We start from the raw sequence: 26,040 nt of genomic DNA, 5'->3' as shown, positions 1-26,040 counted from the left end.
TACATTTATAGAGCTCACAAAAATACATATCTAAAATTAATAGATTTACCTTTAAATTAGTGGAAGATGAGTACCATTTGATTAAAAACCTGCAAAAGAGATAGATTAGTAAGAAATACATGAGACAAAACTGAAAAATTCATATAAAGTTTGGTGTGTTCAAGTCAAAGAGATTAGAGAGAGGTTGGAGAGTTTTAGAATGATGAACATTACATTTTTGTTGCAGCCATTTGAGAGGAGGAGAGAGAATGTGTAAATTTTTCTTTATATAGGGAGACAAAAAATCCAATTAGGTTAAATATTTTTGACTCAGACGACTTCCTGGACGACTTACATTTCAGTCGTCTAGCGAAGAAATTAAAACAGACGACTTACATGTAAGTCGTCCAGAAGAGTTTAATATTTTTAGCGGGAAATTAAATATTTTTAGCGGAAAACTAAAATAGAAGACTTTTCAGACGACTTACAAGTAAGTCGTCTGGTTTAAATTATTTAAGCGGGAAAATAATTTTTTTTAAAAAATTTAGGCGGGAATATTTGGACGACTTACATGTAAGTCGTCTGTTTTAATTTCTTCACCAGACGACTGAAATGTAAGTCGTCCGAGTAAAATGATCCGGTTAGGTTTAAACGTACATTGGTAAAATTAAAGGTTCGGTACGATGTGGACGACTGAAATATACGTCGTCCGAGTAAATTATTCAACAGACGACTGAAATATAAGTCGTCCACACCCTAAACATAACCCCTAAACTTAATTATTTAATTAAAGACTTCATAAAATCAAATCAAACTTGAAAAGTGTTTACTATACACATAAATAAACACATATAGGTGAAAACTAATTTTTGAAAAAAACATTTTAGTTTTCCAAAATCTAACCCTAACAATACATACAATACTACAACATATGTTTGCCAAACTCCTAAACCAAAGTATTTCATGATTCACTACTTCCACTCATCTATCTTCAAAACAAATCAATTTTATCATATCTTAATTTATATCACTTAAAACTGTTTATAATTACTTGATTTTTATTTTTCACGCATCAAAATATTTTTTACAAGATTTATAAATTATTTTTAAAATAAACCGGTACCAGACGACTTACACTTCAGTCGTCCAGACGACTTCCAACATCTCAGGCGACTCAGACGATTTACTAGGGCTATATTCGTAAAAATGGCTTCTGTTTTTTTGTTTGGTCACAAGGGGCTGAGCTGTAATTTCACTAGGCTTTTAGGTTAGTTTTGCATTTGATTCAAGTTTGGATATAGGTTTGAGATTAAAATCAAGTTGTGGGTTAGTTTTGGCAAAAACCCTAGATTAACACATGTCAAAATCTTAAATATATAATTGCCATGTGTCGCGATAATGTTAATTATCAACTTTGAAGAACCAAACTTTATATAATAAGATGTAATTTTGAAGTTTAAACAAAAAAAATTCAGTTTGCGTTCTCTGTTTATATTTACAACTTCCAAACTATATTTAGTCAAATTCAAAAATGTAACAATATTGTCTTTTAATTATAAACATAAAAACTCAATGTTGAATGAACCGTTTAGTTGATCAAAATAAAAACAAATCCCTCTGTCAAAAAAGATTATACCAGTAATCGACTAAAAGTTTAAATTACTTATAAGAAAATCAGCAAGGTTATGATTCGATTAAGACTAATAATCAACTTGTGTTATCATATCACCAAACCCATTTATTAGTACTAATTTTTTAGTCTTATAGACTCAAATATTTATACTAAAAAGGCATTGCTAGCAAATATTTTCTTTACCCGGTTGCTAGGGTTATGAAAATGGTCAAACATGCAAGTCACCTATTTGAATAATACTTCAGTAAAAATAAATTGTTTTTTTTCATCATTTTTGTTTTGTTTTGTTGAAGCCACTGCTCTACTGTAATGGTCATCATCCTTCTCAGAGTTAATTTGTCGTACCGCTCGAGTGTCTCTTTAATCCATGTTCCCTTAGTCATGGTTCCATTCCAAAAGTCGAAATAACTCTGATACCAAGTTGTTACGGTTAATGGATACAAGCTTTATGAACTATCGAAAGAAACTTTAGATAATCCCGGTTACGCCAAAAGAGCCACATGCACTCTCTTTACGTGAACATGAACATGATGATCAATAATCTTCAGACCCTCACTGTACAATACCCACGCCTCTTATAAGTTATAAGAGACTAACCCTACGTCACATGCCTTTCCCATCATCCAACATCCCATGTGCCAAGGTTCCCTCTCCTAGATCACGTCCTTACACAGCTTGAGGCCCCTACGCTTGTACTGGTAAAACACATGAAGGTGGCTCTCTTCACATGTAACAAATTCAAATAACATAAATATCTTAATTACTACATATATACGAGACATAAGTCTTGAGTCAGAAAGAAAATTTGCTGACTCAAGGTTCATATTAATTAGGGAAAAGAGTGTGAGGGACTCCACTCGACTAAAACGGAAGTAGTCCCGATCATCCAATTCCCTTCACGAGAGAGGGACGGTTTTGTAATCAACGCAACTGCGTAACTTTTGTGTATCCATCGGACGAAAGCAGGTCAATATGTGTTACCACGAGATTAGTCCATGGGATTGACCGCCATTATGTGATTCTTTTGTTCATAAACTGTGTGGTTTCATGGTTCAAAATGGTTTTCATTCTTCCGTGAAATTAGCTTTAGAGTTTAGAAATTATAGTGGCATAGTCTATAACAAACATTATTATATGAACCCTTACTTAAAGAAACCCCTATAAGAACGTTGTCTATCTGTAAAATTAAACAAAGTATCAGACAAGGCATGAACTGTGATTACATATGCATGTACATCAGACTAGATAATATGCAAAGAAAATAACTTTAATACAGGCGGCCTTATCTTATGGTCACAGCGGTGGTTAACCATGCGTACAATGCATGGCTAGACACCATTTCTTTAATTCATATATACATATATATTATATGTACATACACACAAAATCACATACTTACTTATATATATTATATGGCTGCTATCAAGTAAAATTCCACAAGTAATCGTCTTCTCCGGCGTAATCATCAGCTTCGGAAGCAGCATCAAAGGTGAATTGACAAGGTGGGCTGAGAAGCATTCCTTCAGCCATATTCATGAGCACATTAGGCATGTCGAATATCAAATCCTCGTCCATAAATCCATTTGTATTCTCATAACTACCATTCATCATCACGTTACTCCGTTCCACACTGCTATTATTGGCCACTACAATCGCATCCCTAGCAGCACCAAAAGCAGCGGCGGCTGAAGCGGCTGCGGCTTGGATGTCTCCTGGAGACATGGAGGCTGGGACAGGCAAAGAGGAGGCTGAGTTTGGAAAGTTGAGCCCAGTTTGAGTTCCCTTGAGGGCTAGAGCTGCCACATCATAGGCAATTGCCGCCATCTCCGGGGTCGAGAATGTCCCTAACCAGATACGGTTAGGTTTTCTCGGCTCACGGATCTCAGAAACCCATTTGTCTGAGTTCTTTCGTTGTCTCACTCCCTTGTACAAAGGGTGGCGACCGCTATTTTCTTTGGAGGTTCCTGGTATGTTCATAATGAGAATTAGGGTTTTGTGGAGAGATGGGTGATGAGTTTGATGAAGGAGAAGAGATTTTCGAAGGCATTTTATGGCAAGAGACTTTGTGCAAGAAGAGTGAAGATGAGTGAAGAAAGTGCTAACCAATTAGAGATGAAGAGATTAGGGTTTGGGTAGGAATGATGATCACAACTCGGGTTTTGTGTGGTGGCCAATTGGCAGATGTCAATATATATTTCAAAAAATTATAAATAATTAAATATTTATTAAAAACAAATATGTTTTTTTTTAAATGCAAGCCTTTAAAAACATTAACATATATAAAATAATACATACTTTTATATTTAATATGTGGAAAATATAAATGGGGAATTTGCCAAAACTAACCCACAACATGATTTTAACCCCAAACCTATACTCAAACTTGAATCAAATGCAAAACTAACCTAAAAGCTTTGTGAAATTACAGCCCAGCCTCTTGTGACCAAACAAAAAACAAAAACCATATTTACGAATATAACCCTAGTAAGTCGTCTGAGTCGTTTGAGATGTTGGAAGTCGTCTGGACGACTTCAAAGTAAGTGTTCTGGTGTACCTGATCTTAAAAATAATTTTAAAATTTTTTAAAAAATATTTTGATAAGCGAAAAATTAAAATCATGTAATTATAAACAGTTTTAAATGATATAAATTAAAATATAACAAAATTGAATTGTTTTCAACATAGATGACTGTAGGTAGTGAATCATGATATTCTTTGGTCTAGGGTTTGGCAGCATATGTTGTAGTATTGTATGTATACTTAGGGTTAGATTTTGGAAAGCTTGAATGTTTTTTTGAAAAATTAATTTTTTACCTATACATGTTTATTTTTGTGTATAGTAACACTTTTGAAGTTTAATTTGATTTTATGAAGTGTTTAGTTAGTTAATTAAGTTTAGGGGTTATGTTTAGGATCTATACGATTTACATTTCAGTCGTCTAGTGAAGAAATTTAAATAGATAACTTACATGTAAGTTGTCCAAATATTCCCGCATAATTTTTTTTTTAAAATTACTAATCTATCTTTTTTTAAAAATAGATGACTTACATTTCAGTTTTGTCTCATGTCTTTCTTACTAATCTATCTTTTTTTGCAGGTTTTTAATCAGATGGTACTCATATTCCACTCATTTAAAGGTAGACCTATTAATTTTAGATATGTATTTTTGTGTGTTCTATAAAGGTAGATTTATCTAATCTTCCACTCATTTTCTCTGTTTTAAAGTCATTTGAACGTTTTTGGATATGCAGGTTTTTCAGATCTGGATTTGATATGCATGATTTTCAGATCTGGAAGACTTCTGGGACGACTTACATGTTAGTCGTCTAAAATATAATGCACTAGACGACTTCCAGGAAGTCTTCCAGACGACTTCCATTTTAGTCGTCTGGACTTTCTGGAAGTCGTCTGGACTTCCTGGAAGTCGTCTAGACTTCATGGAAGTCTTCTGACGAAGTCTCCCTTTCATAATAGATCTGAGCGTTTTGGTAAGTTTTTATGTCTCATTTTTCTTCATTTGTTAACTTCTTGTTGTATAAAGTTCTTACTTTTTTCCCAAACTAAAACTCTCCAAACCCACTCTAATCTCTTTGACTTGAAAACACCAAACTTTATATGAATTTTTCAGTTTTGTCTCATATTTTTCTTACTAATCCATCTTTTTTGCAGGTTTTTAATCAGATGGTACTCATCTTCCACTCATTTAAAGGTAGATCTATTAATTTTAGATTTTTGTGTTTCTATAAAGGTAGATTTATCTAATCTTCCATTCATTTTTTCTGTTTTTAAACCATTTGAACGTTTTTGGATATGCGGGTTTTTCAGATATGGAAGACTTCTGGGACGACTTACCTATTAGTTGTCTAAAATATAATGCACTAGACGACTTCCAGGAAGTCTTCCAGATGACTTCATTTCAGTCGTCTAGACTCCCTGAAAGTCGTCTAGACTTCTTGGAAGTCGTCTGGACTTCCTAGAAGTCTTCTGGACTTCCTGGAAGTCTTCTGACAAAGTCTTATTCCATATCAAGTGGAGTCCAAGCTTGTCTTTGTTGAGTAATGATCTATAATAGTTTTGTTTGTGGTATGTTTTGTGAATTGCATGTCTACTCTTTTAGTTGTGAATTTTTTGTAAAATCAGTAATAATGTTTCCCAAGATGTAATACATGTGCTAACAATGTGTTTACACATTTACAAATCAATGAAATAATAAACTTGAGTAGCTTTTTTTATCAATAATAAACAAATCAATGAAATAATAAACTTCAGTAGCCCGTCTTCCACTGATCCTCTCACCATTTCTTGCGCATATAACAATGCTCTGTATGAGGTGGTGTAATCGAGTGTCATGCCAAACATGTTCTTCATTGCATCTTTGATATGCTGCGGATTCAACCCATCAATGATTCCAACATGATCTATGAAAAGTCGACCAATGTACTTCGGAGTACAGCGTTTCCGCTGAGCGATTATGTCTGGGATGGAACATGTATGAGTTGGCATATACTTGGTTACCCAAAACATTTTAGTCCTATGTTTCACACTTGCTCGAACCTTCCATTGACAACCACTAACACGACATGTTGCCACAAAGAGAGTTTTCGTTGACTTGAATATTCTGAAGGAGAACCTACGCCTCACCGCTGTCAACCGCAACTCTGAAAGCAGTGCATCCTTACTAGCAAAACTCTGGTTGACATAGATTTTGTCTGCAGATGATTCTTCTCCTTCACAACCATATGCCCCTTTGTAATCATCAAAACAGATTTCATCATCTTCTTCCTCATCCTCATCTTTAACCTTTCCATACACACTATAATCCTCAGCATCAACGACAACAGGGATGTCAGCATCCTCCTCCCCATCATGATCCTCAGCTTCATGCCCCTCCTCAACTTCATCCCTCTCCTCAGCTTCACGCCCCTCTTCATCTTCATCCCTCACATCAGCTTCATCCCCCTCCTCAGCTTCATCTCTCTCCTCAGCTTCATCCTCCATATGATCTTCATCCCTTTCCTCTGAAACCGTTCTCATATTGCTAAAGATTGATACACAAAGACGTACTTCATGCGTTTTAGTTATCTCGAGCAAGTTCCGAACTTGTCTATCACTTGTAACATGAATAGGAGGAAGGTCTGGAGCCATCTGTTGTAATGAGTAGGTTAACTCCACAGACTCTGTGTTCATGTCCAGGTTATAATCTTCTTGAGCCATTGCAACAAGATCAGCATGTGTCGAACCTTCACTCAAAAATAACATTCTCGCTCCTTTGAAATGATCAACCACAAAATTCCAACATCCATCTTTCAATAACCATTCTCCATACACTGCATGTAACTGACGCATCATCTGAAAAAGTCAAAATAAAACACATTAGCAAACTTAGAACAAAGAAAACAAAAGTTTATTAAAGATCGAAGCGGACGACTTCAATCTAAGTACTCCTGACGACTAAACTATACGTCGTCTGGTCAATGCAGAGGTTATTTTTGCAATTGACTTTGAAATCTGTTATTTCAGACGACTGAAAAATAAGTCGTCTACTTTTGTTTGGTTAAAAAAAAACTCCAAAAAAGCTAGACGACTTACATTTCAGTCGTCATAGGTTAGTTTTGCATTTGACTGGATTATTTCAGAAGTTTGACTTTCCTGGACGACTTACATTTCAGTCGTCTTGTGAAAATTAAAATAATAATCTTTTTTAAAACTAGACGACTTACAATTAAGTCGTCATATGTTAGTTTTGCAATTGAAAAAAAAAGACTTCAATATTTAATTATATATAGACGACTTACAATTCAGTCGTCCGTCAGACGACTTACAATTCAGTCGTCCGTCAGACGACTTACATGTAAGTCGTCTAGGATTTACGAGGTTTGACCAGAATCTCGGAATAAAATCATGGACGACTTACATGTAAGTCGTCGGGCGGATGACTGAATTGTAAGTCGTCTGGGTATGATTAAATATTGAAGTTTTTTTTTCAATTGCAAAACTAACCTATGACGACTTAATTGTAAGTCGTCTAGTGTTAATAAAATATTGATATTTCAATTTTCACCAGACGACTGAAATGTAAGTCGTCCGGGGAAGTCAAACTTCTGAAATAATCCAGTCAAATGCAAAACTAAACTATGACGACTGAAATGTAAGTAGTCTAGGTTCTTTGGAGATTTTTTTGTAACCAAACAAAATCAGACGACTTAACTTTCAGTCGTCTCAGAAAACCGATTTCAAAGTCAATTGCAAAAATAACCTCTATGGTTCATTCTTTAGCACACATAAGGCTTCTCCAAGCACACATAATCTCAAACGAAAGTGACCCACCCTGAATCGTTAGCTTCTATTACTCTATGAACCATAAAAAGTGTAGAATCAAAATCTTGGTTTTTTTTAGCTCATTGTGGAGAGAAAGTGAGAGATATGTTGTGTTTAATTCACAAGAATGGAAAAAGAAGAAGGATAACTCGATTTTGGGAGCATTAAGAGCTTCAAATTGGTTGTTCATGGTGGTTGGGGTATTGATGACAATGACAATCTTGTAATTACTTGAAGATGATGAGGGTGAGAGAGTAAAAATGTCATTTTCGAAAAGAAAAAAAAGATTGATGTCATTTTCGTGAATTATATGAACTTGTGGGGTGAATAGGGAAAAAACCAATTTCCAAAAAATGGAGGTTAGTTTTGTGTTTGACTTTAAGTTGTATGTGAATTCTGCAAAAAGCCCAATATAAATTTGATGTATTTTTTTAAAAAATATAATCACTAGTAGTATTATTTATTACAAAAATTATTAATAAAAATGAATTAAATAAAGTAATAATAGCATGAATTTAAATTTAGAAAACCTTATAGTAATATAACGTAGGGTCATTTATAAATATTTTATAACTGATTTTTTTAATCATCAGAAAATATTTTCAATAAAGATTATGTATAATAATTGAAATTTATTAATAATTTAAAAATAGGAACAAGAAAAATTACTAAAAATATGTGACTAGCACAAAATTAGGTAGATGTGTATAATATTGTCGAAAATATATTCAAAAAAATAAAATAAACATAATATATTGGTAAACTTTTTGGTTTGGAACATAAATAATATTTTTATTTTTTATAAGAATCTAAAAACGTAATTCAATTTTGTTGGTAAACGATTTTTCAAAATTTATTATTTTCAGTTTTATTTTAGAAAGAAATAATCAATTAAAATGGTAATTCAACTTGTAAAATATGAATTTTTTTTATGTTGCATTAAGTTTTGAGTCTGACTTAACAATTTTACAAAAGTTGTAAAAAATTCAGCTATAACACAAAATAACTCAAACTTTAAATAGAAGTTAATACATGATTGGCAACATTTTTATCAATAAATATGATTTTTAGCTCAAACTAAATCAATAATAATACATGATACAAGCCAAAAAAAAAAAATTGTAATAGGTTTTCTAGATATTTTCTCATTGAAACTTGTCAAATCAATTAGGGTAAGAAATCCTTTTCACGTCTCGATATACCTTGGAATATTTGTCCGCAACAACTGTATATATAATTAAAGTTTTCACCGTTCTTAATAAAATTTTCTCCATCATACATTACTACTGGCAATTTTCTCCGTACAATAATATCCATGATTATGACTATATTGAGTTACGTTACCGACGGAATAGACGAGCATAGAACACAACTCCTAACCGGATATAACCGGATAACTCATCAAACTTAACACAACGAAAGAAGCCTCTGGCAGAAGGCAGATGGATCTTCAACGGCTTATGTCTCCAGTGGACGATTCAGAAGACTCGAAAACCGCTTTAAGACACCATTATCTACTGAAGTTATATCTGAAGAAAAAGAGGAACTAAAACAATATGAGGTGTTTTAATGAGTGATTCAAACTAATAATATCATGTATAGGTTCAGTCCGCGCGTAATGCTTTTTTCTTGATTAAAATATTTTTTTGAAATTCTTGTTGTTTGTATTTGGATTATTGATTGTGTGAATGTTCTTACTTATTAAAGATTTTGTCGACGGTAAGTTGATTGATGTTAGACCAAATGAGGGAATAATTTATTTTGGTGTGAGTGAGTTCGAAAGATGGTAAGATTAATGAAATTTATAAAAAAAAACTGGTGACCCTAATTTGTTAATATTTAGTGTATTCGTTTATGTTTTAAAGGTGCAAGGGCATCTCCAACTTCACTCTATTTTTCACTCTAAAATAGAGTTTATAGTAAAAATGCTCCAATGGTACTCTTTTTATCACTCTATAATAGAGTGAAAAATAGGTTTACTCCAAATATAGAGTAACTTATTTTTTATTTGTTCATGGCTCTATTTTTAACTCTAAAATAGAGTATCATTGGAGTAAATATAAACTCTATTATAAAGTTACTCTATTTTAGAGTAAAAAAAGTAGAGTAAACCATTGGAGATGGTCTAATGTTTAAATTTGAGAAGTATTATGAATTAACATATTAATAGGAATGGGTAGGCCTGCGAATATATCCTAATTGTTAAACTTTTTGAGATTAGTAGTCGTATGTAGTGATAGATATAAAAGAATACTTAGATCATTTTAATTGATTGGTCTTGTTTACACCAGTCAAGCGAATATCAGATATATGTTTGCAATTTAGTAGTTTTTTAGTTTTTTTTTTTAAATTTAAAGTAAGTAACACGTAAACATGGATTTGGTTAGGGAACAACAATTATTTGGATTAGTTAATTATTTTTTGGTGAGTTAATTCTTTATTATTTTTAGGGCCTAGGTTTGATAAAACGTTAACAGTTAACAGTAGCGTAAATTAATTTCTTTTTTTTGTTCTTATTTACTTGCTCTATTTATTTATACATTTTATGAATTTTGGATTTTGTTATGTATTTACTTTAAATTTATTTGATGATTACTTTTTAATTAAATTCAAGTTATTTTAACTAAATTTTTATTTTCATTTGTTATATATATTTTAATTAATTTGGTTTAAATTTCTGATTTCATTATGTATTAATAACTGATTATGGTTTTCAAAATATTTTCTAAGGTTAAATTTGGTTTCAGAAAAGATGAAAATTTTGTAAGATTCCTTTTCCTTTTTGTTACCTTGAATTTGATGAACCATGAAATTGTTTTTTATTTTTCTATTTTGTTTTTAAGAAGTTTTTATTTCTTTTTGAAATTTGGTAATTTTAATTATATTATGTAATTGTTGCTAAGTTAACATATGTTGTTAGAATGGTGAGCGCGAAAAAAAATTGTTGAAAACCAAACTACTAATTACAAAAATATTCGCGCAGGTTGCTGTGTTTGTTTTAACTATGTACTGTAGTGTGCGAACGTATTTTTGTTTTGGTGCCAGTATTGTGTGTTTGGTATTCGATTCTCCTTCCACCCATAAACGTTTTAAATGGCAAGAAAATCCGAATTTCTATGAATTTTTTGGTGATTCGTCCTTGAATCTAAAAATTTTTTGGGATCACACCGAGATTATAAAAAAAAATTGTGCGTTTGATACAAAAAAATTGGTGATGGATGGGTTATGTTTGTCTTATTTATTTTATAATTCGTGAATTGTTTTTAAGTTACTCCCACGCGGGAACGTGAAAATGAATAGTCCGATGTAGGTATGGTGTTGATTTGTATTTTGTCTATATATGCTTTTGTTTTACCTTTGTGTGTGTCGTGTCTCTCTCTACCAATCATATGCCATTATTTTTCCATGTGCTTTCCCCTAGTCTTCATAATTGTAGTATGTGGGCTTACATTCTATTTTTGCGTTAATCCTTTATATTAGTGTCTGTTTACCAAGCTTTTTTGTTCTGTTGGTACAGATTATGTGATCTTCACCCTTTTCGATGTTTTGTTCTGATGGGTAGGGAAACGCTTTGACCTTTTTGTTTGCTGTGGAAGTTGTGTTGGCTTTACTTTTGTTTTCTTATTAATCTCGAAAATAATGTATCATCTAGACGCAGCTATTACTATTACTACCAGGACTAATAAACACAGAAATACCATGCATCACGACGTCAACCCTGTAAAATGAAAACACATTTGTTTTTCATGGTCTTGTATTATATAACAGTGATCCATCAACATCTCTTAGCAATTCCAAGCGCTATTAGCTCTCCAAATCGTCAATTTCAGAGGGAAACTAAGAACAAATCAGAAACGTCAAATGCGGAAGCATAAATTCAGAAACTCACTGGCGCAAACTTTTTATGTATCCAATGGCGCAAACTCAAGAGCATAATTCAGTGTGTTCTCTAGCCTGAAAATACGAAAGTGGAAATAACAAATCAAAAGACAAAATAGAGAAAACAAACCAACTGTGATAATGAATATAAGAAAGAGTCTCATGTATTCAAGGCGTAGTTAAGTTAAATACCAAAAAAAAAACAACATTGCTATGTTTTTTTTTTTTTTTTTTCATTGCTATTGACAGAAGAAAAGTTTTAGATAAAACACTCGTACGTAACACTCTTACGTCATAGGGTGCCAAATGCGAACAGTGCCATCCTCAAATCCTGTGAGTATTATTGGAAGCTCCGGGTGGAAACATACTGCAGATACATTGTGCGTGAGCCCTCCTCATCTTCTCTTGGACCTTCCTCTTAAAAATAACAACAAATCAATGCACTACAAGAAATAAGCTAAATAGCTATAGATTTATTCATTGCTACAAAAGAGAATCTGTAGCTAAAATGGAGTAAGCGATGGATAGCGACGGACGGAAACCGTGGCGTCAGCGTCGATGCTAACTCCAATCCGTCGCTATGTCGTAGCTCGCTCGCGACGGATGAGCAAGAGCGCTGGCCGTAGCTATTAGCTACAACATGGCTATGGAGTTTTCTGTCGCACCTTAGCAACGCTTTTAGCAAGAGATATAGTGTAGCTAAGTGGCTACAGAACTTGGCAACAATTTATCCTAAGCGAAATTATAGCAAATGGGGCTACGAATTTAGTTACAAAACATTTGTATCTAAAGAATTGGATTCAGAATAGCTACAAAACATTTGTATCTAAAGAATTGGATTCAGAATAGCTACGGCCAAATTTTTGGTTATTATTATTATGACAAAAATTATAGAATCCTGACAATTAAAATTGATTTTTTTGTTTACAATACACAAAAAGCTATATAGATTGATTTTTTAAATCTATAACAGCATAAAAATAAACTGAAACACTTGGAACATAATGGAAACAAAGCATTCATTTAGTAGAAACAGAATATGAAGCCGATATGTGAAAACTAACAGACATAACACAAAAAAGATTCTAACTGTTATGTCTTCAATTTTCCAGAAAAAAAAGCTAACAGAAAGTCAGCAACACCATCTAGATTCTCGGCTCATTGGTGGTAGGAGGTGAAGATGGAGAAGGGTTGGTAGTTGCATCAGAGGCTGTTACTCCTCTAGCTTCACACAAAGCAGTGAGCTGCTGGCTCATCAACTTGACCATGCCAGTAAGATTAATCACCTCTTTCTCCAATTGAGCTTGACGAGTAAGAACAACAACAGGTGGAGCAATGTGATCATAGTTCTCCATTTGTGCTGTTCCAAGTCCAAACAGCCTGCCTTTGTGTGGCTTGACCACCTACAAAAGCAGAAAAACAAGAAACAAAAATCACTAGACACATACAACGAAACATAACACTACCACAACCATAACAAAATAAAGCCTTATCAAACAATTACCAATAACCATTAACATCCGCAGCAATGGAACCACAAAATAATCTAACATTTACCTTGTAAAAAGCCTCATCTCTCATAAGTGGTGTGATTGATGCTTCTGAGTTGGAGCCTTGGCTATCAGTCTCATCAGTGCTGGGGTGTTCTGAAACAACAATAGACTCAACTTCTTCAATAATCCTCTGTGCACACTTGTCTACAAACGTGCCGTCACTTTTCATATGAGCCTTCCGCACCAGGTCAGTGATAGCTGGCTCCTCACCCAACTCAATCATCTATATACAAAAAGCAAATGGATTAAAAGACACACAAGAAAAACATAGAAACACAAATAGACACAATAAGACAATAAGAATAAGTTTATTATACCATTTCATATTTGACCTTGGCATAAGATTTGGAACCTGAGATGTGTTGATGTATACCATCTCCATCACGCTCTGATTTCCTATTCTTGGAGTTTGTGTTGCTAACATGAAGTGCCTGAGGAGTGTTCAAATGTCTCCACATCAACTTCCAGTTGTTATCAGAGACAAAGTTGGGTTTTTTGTTGTTTGTCTCTCCCTTGCTAATGTTGTTTGAGATCATTCTCCTGAGTTGCTTTGTCCAAAGAGCCTTCACCAAATTATGGTGGTCTGAATCCCAGTAAGACTTTTGTTGGAAAAAAAAGAGAGCAAAAATATGATGTCAAAATAGATCTAATCTAAACAAGAGGTAGTTAAGGGAAACAACCAATATGAATCTTACCACAAAATTGGACCACCACTTGTCTTGCTGCTATGGAGGAACCTCACTGAGATTCCACCAAGCTCCATCAAAATCGTTGGAAAAAGCCCTCTTTATATCATACTTGACCTCATCGTCAATTGATATCCTATCACAACCACAAAGAACAATTAGTTAGTTAAACTTTTAATACAAATTTATAAAATTTCTGTCAGAAAGATATCTTACCAAAGAGAACCATCTCTCTTCTTAGGGTGGAGAGTTGGCTGGTTTCTTCGTGCAGGTGCTTGTAGTAGTTCCTCAATGCTTCGCTGTGGAAATCCCGGTGGAGCACATGAATTTGTGTTCTTCACGAAACTGGGTCCACCTCGTCCGGCGGTAGCTCTTGCGGGGAAACCTCCTCTTCTTGGTGGATGCATACTACAAGGATTTCAAAGACATTAGCACAAACAGATAAAAAGAAGAGCTTTAGATGGTTGAATCACATAGTTTATTAAACTAACAAAAGATATGAAAATGGAGAGACTAACTGACTGAAACACACAGAGAATGACACACTAAACCATAACACAAAGAACCATTAACAAAATCGTAACAAAGAGACTATTAACAATATAAACTAGCTACTATAAAAATAGATAGTCAAGACCAGCGACAAGTTTAACGGAGACAAGATAAACAAGACAGTGAAGACGAGATACAAAGAACAATTACACAGAGAACGAGATAAACCAGAGTAAAGATAAGTCGGATAGTCAAGACCCTAACAAGGAAACCCTAGCTGAGAATATCAGCAGAGGTAATCGATTGTGTGAGACAGAAACAGAGACTCAGGACAGGAATTATAGACCCAGAAACAGATATTCAAGACAAATTAAAACCCTGAACCTTAAAAACCCCAAACCGAAACCCTAAGAAAGAACTAAGAAGATAAATTACCCAATAGATTTAACTCGGCTCGCCGTGAACGACGACAATTGGAGGTTTTTCCGGTGGAAGCCATGAAGAGACTGACCGGCAAACACGACGGAGGAGAAATGGAGACGAAGAGACAATGAGTTCACGCGAGAGATGTGGGGAAAGAGACTAGGGTTCTTTTTTTGTTTAGGTGTAAAAATGCATAAGTGTTAAAGAGATAAAACACTTCAGTAATATTTGGGTCAGATCGAATGGAGGCAAAACCCAAATAACGGTGGCAAAAATGGAGCCAAAAACTATTAATGTAGCCAAACTCAAAAAAATGGAGCCAAAATGTTTTACGCTATTTTTTTTTTTGTCAAAAATTGTTTCACACTACTATGAAAGAATTTAACATTTAATTTAACTCAATGTAAATCCACATTAGTAACCATGAACTATAAATCATATATAATAACTTATAACCCCTAAAACTATAACAAAGCTACAACCCATAAAATATAACCCCTAAACTATAACCCCTAAAACTATAACCCTTAAAACTACAACGTTAACAAAGCTAGTGACCAACTAAAAAGTAAAAACCAACTCTAAAACCCCAAAAACTATAACATTATTTTTTATGCTTTAATCAACTCCAACCCCTATACTATAATCTCTAAGAAAACTAAAAATTTTGAAACTATTTGATGAATTGCAATGAAATCTATCACATTTTTTACTAGTGTTATGGGATATATATATAAACAATGCATAAGTTGAGTTTTCGACTATGTGCGCCTCATCCAATAGTTTGATATACACATAAAAGATTTGTTTAAAATTTTCAACACCGTGATATTTGATGATGTAAAGTCAAATTAATCTAGATCTACTAAATCCCAAACGTAAATTTTCATTATATACTGTATTTTCAAAAAATTACAGTATTCATAACTAATAAGCAAAAAAAGTAAGACATTTGTAACCATTCATGTCTAAAAACTTTTTGCCTACAACCAATCTATAGCTAATGTGTAGCTATATAGTTACAAATTACCTACAGACATCATCCCTAGCTAAACCGCTACAGATAGCTACAGAATAGCCACAAATTTGGCCAATTTGTATTTTGTTTCCATCTGTCGCCATTTACGTTGCTAATAACTGAGGCTACAGAATTTCTGTCGCCGGTCCTTAGCTATCAAGATGAATTCTTGTAGTGATGATTGTTCAAAAACCAACATAACAATCTAACCTATAAACACATACTTGATTGACACTTGGTTTATCAGTTAATAACACAATTCTGAGCAAGTACGCACACCATCTGTGAAGAATTTCCTTTTGTCTCAATAGCTTTTCCAACTTGTTTATTCATTCAAAGTTGTACGTTAGTATAACTTTGAAGATGAAGAACCTAAGGTACATAATAACATTAAGGTGAGAAGGAGTCACTCACAGTAGCAACTAATTTGTTCTTGGGAAGAACATTGAAAGTCTTAACGAAAATTTTAACTTCAGATCATAAAAAGTCAGCTCCAATATTTACAAACAAAGTTAAGCTAGAAACAATAATGATGGAAAGCGGTGATGCGGATGCTACACAGATTGGAGGTAAACTTGGTTAAAATGATTTAGCACGACAGAAACGTTGAAATTATGACTGGGAAAACACCAGTTATAACAGAGATCTAAACAGGAATATTGGTAATTAGGATTCAACACGGAAACGTAAAAAAAAACAGGAAGATATATTTTAGACACGGACGGCAGTACATACGAACCTGTGAATCCACTAGAAGCATATTCACTCCCATGAGTTCCCCTAGTTGGACGTTCCTGGCATCCCATAAACAGAGCAACCACACTTGTACATTGGAGGAGGAGCGTCCGGTCTTCAAAGCAGAAAAAATAATTTCTCAGAAATTAGTGATACTGGTTTGTTTGGACTGAATGATGAGATGATTCTCAGAGTAGGAAAGCCAACCTTTTTTATAGCCAAAAAAAGTAATTTCATTTTCACCTATGATATTACATATTCCAATTCGATTGCATACCAACAGTTACACCGCCTCGCAGGAGTCAAACTCGCATTGAAGAGAGATCGTGGCTAATGTATTAAAGCAACGATTTTAAGAGGGTGAACCTGAAAGTCTGTAACTGGTTGCCTCTCGGATTTTTAAGGAAGAAGATGAAAGAACGCTTTCAAAACCATAAACCGAGTTTAGCTCTCGTACGGCGTAGATGAAGAACAAGTTCAGCCCTAAATCCAAAACGCCGCGTTTCTATACATTAGGAGTTGCTCTTTATTCAGTTTTGGGTCCATTAAACCGACATAAAGCCCGTACAAACTTGAAACCCAAATCCATTATGTCCTCAAATAAATGAAACACATTTTTTAAATTGAGGACAGATGTCGCATCAGCAGAACACTAATTGATGACGTGGCATCTGAGCTGGACACCATGAGAGAGAAACAAAGCTTTTTATATATACAAAGAAGATATGTTTCATGTGAACTATCTGGTGTCTTAATACGTTCTCAAACTATGATATTTTTGGTTAGTGATGCTGAAACTTTTTTACTGCGATGTTAATTATGGTTGGCTATTTTATAAATTTTACACGGAAATGTATTCCTTTTTATAGACATCAAATTTTCCTGTAAAAATATTATTTTGATCGTAATTATCATGCTTTGTACTCTTACGTGGTTAGATAATAAACATACATTAAGATGATAACACAACTTTTAATATACAACTGGTTTTTGTTCGGATTTTTTCTCCCTTAAATTAGTAAATACAATTTAGTGTATTGAATAAAAAGAGATCAATAACACAAGTGCACTGTTGAGCAAAGATAGAACTTTATTTGATTTTTAACTAATTTCTTATAGCTTCAATATAACGAAAAGATCTATTATCTATATGAAGTATATGTATGTTGAAATGTGTAAAGCAGGGCTACCACTACCAGTTGTATCAAGCATGACATGTCTACTACTTGTCAAAGATCACTTTGGCTCCAAAGTTGTAAACCTACCAAACTGATACAAATTTTATGAAGTGACTCATTTGTTAAAAGGTTTCACAAGAACAAGACGACTCAGAAAATGGTTTTAAAAGGGTCTTTCACTTTACCACTCTTTTAAACAAAACACAAACCAAAGAACTGAAAAGATGAATTCATATTGTTTTAAAGGGAAGACACAAACACAAACAATGATACTGAAAACTACGGAACCTCAAGACTCATCCGTAAGTACTTGCTTGTAATCCTCAGCGTGAAGGCTCTCTGAACCTTCACCGAGCTGCGCAAAGCACCAAGCGTAGCCTTCCGAGAAAAATAACTTATTTTCTTCCCAAGAAATATTTCGATCCCTGTTTTACAAGATATATAATAAGCATATATGGCGTTTAATGATAAATTGCTCAACATACGATCATTTTAAGAATAATGGACTACTTTATTGACACCCATCATCACACTGCATGGAGCAATTTGGTAGATAGGTGATAACTTTGTTTGTCGCTCGGAGATGGGTTTGAAATGAATTTGGCTAAAAGCAAGTCCAAATTGGTTATATTTTTTTTTTGTGAGATTTTTCTCTAATTAGCACACATAATTAGGAACATTTTTACAAAACAAGAACATCTACTTTCTAATATCATGAAAACTTTATACGAATGCATGGGAAACAAAAATGTTAATAAGAATGTTTCTTTTTACTTTTTAGAGACACAAATGACAAGAGAAAACGCATGTTTGGCTTCCCTTACTCCAATCTTTTTCTTATTCTCTTCTTCGTCTTCCTCGAGCCACAATCTACTATCCAATCCACTCCTTCTCCTGAACATAAACACAGCACATGGAGGAGAAGACGATGAGGAAGAAGAAGACGATGAAGTGGAAGATAACGATGCCGTTTCTCTGGAGAACCAGTCGTGTAAGTCCCACATCATGTCAATAAGCATTCCATCGAAGAACATCGTTTGGTTCCCTCTAAAATTCCATTTCAGCTTCTTCACCTCAAACACTTTCTTCTTATCCACCCAAACCGACATCGTTTCTGGACTTTTCGTTTTCCATAAGTACCCTTCTTCTCCACCGCCACCTCCACTACCACCTCCTCCGCCGCATTGGATCTGAATCTCGTGTTTATCTCCGGCGTTGGAGAACCGAGCCTTCGTGGAGAGCCAGCAAGCTCCAGAGAACCTCTCCGTTCGCGAGACCCGCCACGATGACGTGTCTCGCACGTCGCCGACTCTCAGGGTGATCTCGGAGTTGACCAAAACGGTGACGGAGAATCCTCTGGTTGCTTCTGGTCCGTTGTTATCGTACTCTGCCTCCGTTAGATCCCAGAGGATCTCTGCGTTGAGTGAACCGGAGGAAGAAGTCAAGTTTCTTGACCCTTTTGGTTTCTTGAGGGAGACAGAGTAAGAATTCGGTTGCGTGGAGATCACGACGGTGAGATTATCCGACCAGGTGAGCGAAACATAGACGGGTTTGTCGGAAGAAGGGAGATGGGATTTATAAGTTGTAGTTACTGTGTCGGGGATGGAAGGAGGTAATGTCGGGGACACGTAAGAATGACTAGAAGGACCTGAACAGTACGCATCCGATACGTTAATGGCGTGTTCGCTGTAACAAGCCACGATGCCTCTCATGATTCACGAATGTGAGGAAGTTAGAGAGGAGGAAGCTTTGAAAGAGATTATGTCTTGGGAGAATAAGAAATGATGTTGAAGAACAAAGACTTGACCTACAAGAAAATAGTTTAGGGTTTTAAAGATTTTGGTATGGAAGTTGCGGAGAAGCTATATGAAGAAGAAAGAGATGACTTCTTCTTCTTCTTGTCTTGGATGTGAACATGTCTCTCTTCTGACCTTTTTTTTTTTTTTGAGTTTCGTCAGGTCTGTAAAATATTTATTTATTTGATACTTCAATTGAAATAAAAAGTTTTAAGAAATTCAACCATTAAATGTAAGTTATATATGGAAAAAATAAGCCGATGACAAGAGATCGAGATTCATTTAATTTTAGATATTTTGTAAACCATGTTCCTTTCATTATCAACTTGTAATAATTTTTTATATACTCCTTTCTTCGCTTGATATTTTTTCTTTGAGATGCTTTGATTAACTTTTTTTCCATTTTATCAATCATGTATATAGCTTATACAGGTTAGGTTCTCGTAATAAGATGTGTGTGTTTGGTAATTTATATTCGTTAGTTTCTAAGAAAATTACAAAATAGTATGCCAATGACGTCTTCAAAAGTATGACAATTATGCGATCGTCAGGCAGGGAACGACTTGAGTCACACTAGACCTTTGATTGATAAAGTCTTAAAACTCATCGACTTTATCTAGACATCTTTTTGATAGCAACGTAAAACTATATATGGTTTAAAAACTAGATTGGCTAGTTAAAAAATTATTAACAAATGCTTAGAAGAAGAAAAAAAAAAAAAAGTCTACCTAAAGAAACTACATAAAGACACGAAATGAAACATGATGAATGAACAAGAAACGAAACATGATATACTGGACTTGCATTTCTCAAAGTCTTCTTGATATTATTTGTTTAAATTGGGCATCATGAGTCATCAAAGACGTTACGAAAACGAATCGAGTCTATAAAAAAGCTTAATGTGGTTCTTAAGATAAACACGTTTTTAAAAGACTCCTATCGTTAAACTCTTGTCTCTTGGTAAGGTTCGGTTGCTCAAGTGATTTTGTTGTAATTTATTTCTTCGAGCAACTACACCATTAACTGTAAACCACATTGACGTTCTCAAACATCTGCGTTTGTAAGCAATAACTAATTGTGCATTTATGAATAATCAATGAAATTGAAGAAACAGAGATCAGCCTATCTGATTCGACATTAATATTGACCAGCTCTTGCTCACGTGAAAATTGGGGTTTCCCAAAAGGAAGGACAGTCGCTCTGCTTATCTAGAGCTCTCTTTCCCCACCTACACAGCCTATAATAACACTACTGCACATTCAATTTAATTCATAAAATCTTTTGCCCCTCTCTCTCTGTCACTCCCCAATTAATGTTAGCTGAATCTGCTCTTTCCCAGATATGCAAAACTAGTAAAGGGAACTTTGATTCTATGAGAGTTCACATGATAACGATAACTACACTCGAAATGAGTTAATGTATGATAAAACAATCATTCAAACAGAAGTAAACAAATAGTCATTGCTAAGGTAGCATATATGGTAGTAGTTTGTTGCTTTGGATGTTCATGATACGTAACCTGACAAATCTTTGCTCATAAGAAACCTTAGTGCTTTTGTTTTCTGTGACACATGAAAGAAAGGCATAGAATCTGGAATGTGCAATATTGGGAAGGCCTCTTTGCTCTTTTGTATTTTGTATAGAATGAAAAGTAGAGACAAAAGCATATATTTCTTTCTCATTTTTTAATACTGCACATCTTTCTTTTTTCCTCAACTCGAAGCATGACACTTTTCTACAAAACTAGCATCACGTGAAATCGACCAAACCTGTTTCCCCTGTGATGCCACCGCTTCCTCCAGCACATGTTCCTTTGACCTTCATATGGAGGCTACTCAATCATTTCCTAGCAGAATGGAACAACACGCAAATGTGGATTCATGCTGGATTAAAGAATGGACTTTCAGATGAGCGAGCCTTTAAAGATAAGTTACCTGTTTGATTGCATTCCCAACACCCAAGCCCGGTAAAGAACTCTTGGTCAAACAAGCTGCATGGACGATCGGTCCATTGGCCTCACTCTCGTCCGGAGGAATGGCAAGGTAAGAAGCTCCTTTGAACATCCATTGATCCATTTCTTGACTGAAATAGTCCTCAAACATCTCTCCACATAATATACATGCGCTCTGGTTCTCATCAGCAGCTACGGCGGGAGCATCCTCACCAGCACTCTCGGATTCACTCAGAACTTCCTCATATTCAGGTTCTAGCTCTCTAGATTTCTCTGCTATCCAGTCATCAGCCTTTGGAAACCAAACCCTACATTTACTGTTCGCGCCACTTAACTCGAGCTTCTTCTTATCGTGCAGCTCCTCCACGTGCCTGTCAAGTTCTTCCTTTTGCTTAAGGCGAACGCCACAGGAGGTGCAGAGATGTGGAAGGTCATCAAAGAGACTACTAATCACCGAGGGGTGAAGCTCACGGATTTTATCTGCTCTGAACTTCAATCCTATGAGGTTTTCGGGTTCCATTTTTTCTGTTTCAACTAGTGCTACCTTCAGGGCAGTGGAAGGATCCTTCTTCACAAGAACCACTGGCTGAGCCTCTGATGGAACCACAGACATAGAACTACTGGTAGAATGATCAGGACTATGGTCCTGTGAAACGGAAGGAGCCGCACATTGAGCGAGAGATGGCAGCTCCGTCTTTGAAGCTAGCAGCTCCGTCTTTGAAGCAGATATCAAGCCCTTTGAAACTAAGGAGCTCAAGAGGGACGAAATAGGATCTGAGGCCTTACTCTTCTCTTTTGAGGTCTGTGCTGATGTGACACCAGTAAGTGACACTGCGCCAGCGGCTGAAGTTGGCAAAATCTTATCCTTAGACACTGCTGACAGGGTTAGTGCCCTTGGGTCAGCCCCGTTTTGAGACATCTCCTCCTTGCTTCCACCACAAGTTGCATTATTAGAAAGGATTCCACTCTTCATGACAGCTGCCAACAAATCATTCATGTTGGCTTGTCCTCGAGCATTTTCAGCTGTTGACTTAGAGTCAAACTTTTCAACTAGAGATGAATCGGGCAGTTCAAGCGTATTCGTGTTCTTAAACTGGCTACTTGAAGATAAGGGCCGCACGGATTCACTTTGAGATTTTGCTGGAAACCGGGAAGCCCTAGGATCACGTTGAGTGAGGGAGTGAGCTCTTCCAGAATCTTGCTTGCTCACATTCTGTTTCGACTGTTTATCTGACACAGGTCCTGAGATTGGCAAAATTCCAGAGCTAGCAATCCTAGATTGAGGCTGAATTCCCTTTCTAGCTGCATTTGAGGCTGCACTAATAGAAGGAAAAACTTCTGAATCATGCAAAGATCTAGGAGAAGACGTCCAAGGGCCAAGAATACTTGAATCTTTTTGCTCTCTGGAATAAGAATTCACCGGATCAAGCCTTGGATCGACAGCTGAATACCTTGGCCGTTTTAAGAGGTGATTTTTAGATTCCTACAAGATGGGAAAAGGTTAAAAGACAAGAAACTAAATGAGTTACACCATTATAAAAAGTAATGCAAATTACTATCAAAGCTAACCAGTCTCTCTGATTCATCTGAAGCCTGAAATTCAATCTTCGGGTTGATAGTGGCCACATCTGTTTCGGATACCCTTGAATGCATGTCCCACATAAACTCTTCTTCCTCGGAGTTTTTCCAACTATCATAAGGCACGCCTATATTTCTACTGGGACCACTTGATTCCGAATTTTCAAGTCTCGCAGTTGCGTAGTTAGAAACTCTGCTTTTGGTGTGTAACCCTTCCCTCTGGTCCGAAATCAGATCAGGACCCCTGCTCATAGCTTCGTACCATTGTTTTCCACTCCCATCATCAGTAATCCTAGGACCAACTTTCTTAACCACTGATCTAGAATTGTGCGGTAGATCAGAAGCATATTCATATTCCTCTGATATTGACTCCATATCCTTCTCGTAGAGGGGTTCACTGAGTGAGTCTTTCTGAGGTCGTCGAATGGTCTGAATTCAACACAGAATGTCACAATCAGAAGACAGAAAATGTGTTAAAACTGTAACCAAATCAAGGAAAAACCATCTTACATTCACTTTAGCTGGACCTGCCCACAAGCCTCCAGAAGCTGTGCTTGAAACTCTCTCCAGTCTATCTGGATCCCTAGTCAAATTGGATGCGATATCAGGGACATCCGTAACCATTACTTTTGTCTGCACATAAACCGAAAAGATACCCAGGAAAGTTCAATGAAGTTACTTCGTTTTGTGATCACCAATAAAATTCAGTGGCCGCAAGCTTAATTTACTTACCCGCCCTGACTGTTGGAGGCGTTGCCTTTCTAGATATTTGGGATTCACATGGATGCTATTTGGTGGTCGCTGAGATTGCAGATCAGTTCTGCCAGTGGTAACAGCAGCTGCTGAGCCATCACTTCTAGCATTAAAGCCAAGTTCTTTCTCAATTTGCAGAAGTATTTGCGGATGAAAGACTCCTTTCCAGGTTCCAAAAAGATGCCGCATGTTAGAACGCATAGGAGGGTCAACTTGTCTATAGGCCTTAACAAATACCTGCACAGAAGTGAAAAGAGAGATATCAGATGAAGTTTCTAGGCAAAAGAAACTATATAACTATGACTACCAACAAAACACCAACCTCAGGCAGCCTGGCAGCAAAGTACTTAATGTAATCTCTTCCAATGTTCTTCACAATGCTGTCCAACAGGTACAACGTTGGCAGCTTCTGATCACTTGGTACCTGCATAATATTCTTCACATCAGATACCCAGAAAATGGCAAATTTGATCTCATAGAGAGTAACATCAAGGATTTCCACAATAGAGGGGACACTAAAGGATAAGAACCAAATATCACTAACTTAACTTCAGCCAGAATTCAAATCACCAATAATATAATGCCATTCAAGCTACTACTAACATTATCCTGACAAACAAGGAATCTAAATGGGACACATGAAGCCATTAAACAACGTCAGCAATATCTACATGCCCAAAAATGGCAGAGAAACACTATTAGAAGTGTCAATGTCTAAGCTGAAGAGACAGTGAAATAGCAATCCTTGTTTTCCCACAAACTTTACTGAACAGGCTCCAATGATTCTCGTCTACCCAAAGATGGCTACAAATTGATTTCACTTCCTGGAGAGAGCTTTCGTTAAGCAGAAGCCACTAAAAGAAAATACAAACTCACTTAACACATAGCTTACAGAGCTCTTGTCAAATGGCAAAGTAAAAAAAGAATTGAACAACTCCAACGTTGTAAAAAAGACTACACACTACAAAACTCAGTACAATGACATGATGCATTCTTAAAAAAACGAATATGGACCAATCTGCTGCATGGGCAACAGCTAATTTGAGATGGTTAGAAAACATAGTGTCGGGAAACAGATCTTTTACAGAATGTGATCCAAAAGATGGCATAAAGTAAAAACTTTGATTCACAAGAATGATCTGCGACTTTGATAAATACTTATAAAAAAGCACATAGATTCCAGAAAAGACACTAGGGTTGCTTTCAAAAATAGTTCTTTTTCTCATTAAACCTCGTATACAGATCACAATCTCAACCACCACCTTCACCTTTTCCTTTTTATATAGTAACAACTATACAATGACACAAACATGGATTATAACAAGTGGGAATGAAAACTAGGTGTTCACCTCTATGATGTTATTGCAAATGGTGGACACGACGGCCTTTGCAGCATGAACATTCTCTCCAGCGATTATCGTCAGGTTCGTAATTATCGGCTTCGAGTTGAACGTGAGCTCGGATAAAGCCGACTTATACTGATTCACAAGCTCGTAATGCGGATGAACAAGTTGCGGCTCATACGCCTCGCTACTACTCTCCGCTTCTCTCCCACCACCACCAGCTCGAAACCTTGACGACGACGCCGCGGCACCACCGAGCGGTCTCTGCGACTGAAGCTGCCGGATTGGTTCGTCGCTGAGCCTGGGTTTCTTAATCGGCCCCGGATCTCTGGATCTATCAAACGGTCTACGCGAATTCTCCATCTTGGGGGACTATAATCAATACACGAATCGAAAGAAACTACGAGGAATTGCCCTAATTCAAAAATCGATAAATAGAACAGAGCATTACAGCAATCGATAGATTGAATTACAAATCGATAAGAGAGAAACCTAAGTTACAATCTACAGCTGAGACGAGAATCTCCGAGAAAGAAGGAGAAGAAGAAGATAAGAAAGCTTCGGATTCGGCAACAATGGCAGAGATGTGGACAAGCTCCGATCAATTAGGGTTTGTGAATTGGGGATTTTAAAGAGACGAGAGCAAACGCTGAGATCGGAGCTAGTAGGCCCATTTAGTGGCCCATTATCGAGAAAGTTGATCTGAAATTATTTGGTCCGGTTA

General features: G+C 35.8%; 4 protein-coding genes across 5 annotated transcripts; all 4 read right to left on the bottom strand.

Annotated features, from left to right (window-relative positions):
* Positions 1-1,344: 1,344 nt before the first annotated feature.
* Positions 1,345-3,871, bottom strand: LOC106392673 (ethylene-responsive transcription factor ERF024-like). Its single transcript, XM_048754604.1, has one exon. The coding sequence runs from the start codon at positions 3,587-3,589 to the stop codon at positions 3,035-3,037; it is 555 nt and encodes a 184-aa protein (XP_048610561.1). The 5' UTR covers positions 3,590-3,871; the 3' UTR covers positions 1,345-3,034.
* Positions 3,872-12,791: 8,920 nt separating this feature from the next.
* Positions 12,792-15,171, bottom strand: LOC106394588. The gene is made up of 6 exons (XM_048754603.1): positions 14,977-15,171; positions 14,266-14,457; positions 14,059-14,185; positions 13,681-13,962; positions 13,368-13,586; positions 12,792-13,213 (listed from the first exon to the last, which is right to left on the bottom strand). Exons 4-6 carry the CDS (start codon positions 13,897-13,899, stop codon positions 12,956-12,958), a joined length of 696 nt encoding a protein of 231 aa, XP_048610560.1. The 5' UTR covers positions 13,900-13,962; positions 14,059-14,185; positions 14,266-14,457; positions 14,977-15,171; the 3' UTR covers positions 12,792-12,955.
* Positions 15,172-16,990: 1,819 nt separating this feature from the next.
* Positions 16,991-21,043, bottom strand: LOC125585480. The gene has a single exon (XM_048754602.1). It carries the CDS (start codon positions 19,605-19,607, stop codon positions 18,666-18,668), a length of 942 nt encoding a protein of 313 aa, XP_048610559.1. The 5' UTR covers positions 19,608-21,043; the 3' UTR covers positions 16,991-18,665.
* Positions 21,044-21,199: 156 nt separating this feature from the next.
* LOC106396068 (polyadenylation and cleavage factor homolog 4) lies at positions 21,200-25,926 on the bottom strand. Of its 2 annotated transcripts, XM_048754601.1 has the most exons (8): positions 25,809-25,926; positions 25,323-25,731; positions 24,296-24,397; positions 23,953-24,210; positions 23,731-23,853; positions 23,212-23,649; positions 21,626-23,125; positions 21,200-21,537 (listed from the first exon to the last, which is right to left on the bottom strand). In XM_048754601.1, the coding sequence occupies exons 2-8, from the start codon at positions 25,677-25,679 to the stop codon at positions 21,523-21,525; spliced, it is 2,793 nt and encodes a 930-aa protein (XP_048610558.1). In that variant the 5' UTR covers positions 25,680-25,731; positions 25,809-25,926; the 3' UTR covers positions 21,200-21,522. The 2 variants fall into 2 exon arrangements, with proteins under 2 accessions (XP_048610558.1, XP_013691817.2); XM_013836363.3 differs by having other exon boundaries at positions 25,323-25,917.
* Positions 25,927-26,040: the final 114 nt, after the last annotated feature.

Source organism: Brassica napus, chromosome C4 (genome assembly GCF_020379485.1).
Source record: "Brassica napus cultivar Da-Ae chromosome C4, Da-Ae, whole genome shotgun sequence".
NCBI classification, from domain to species: Eukaryota; Viridiplantae; Streptophyta; class Magnoliopsida; order Brassicales; family Brassicaceae; genus Brassica; species Brassica napus.
The sequence above is the reverse complement of the archived record's forward strand: the minus strand, read 5'-3'. Positions and strand labels throughout refer to the sequence as shown.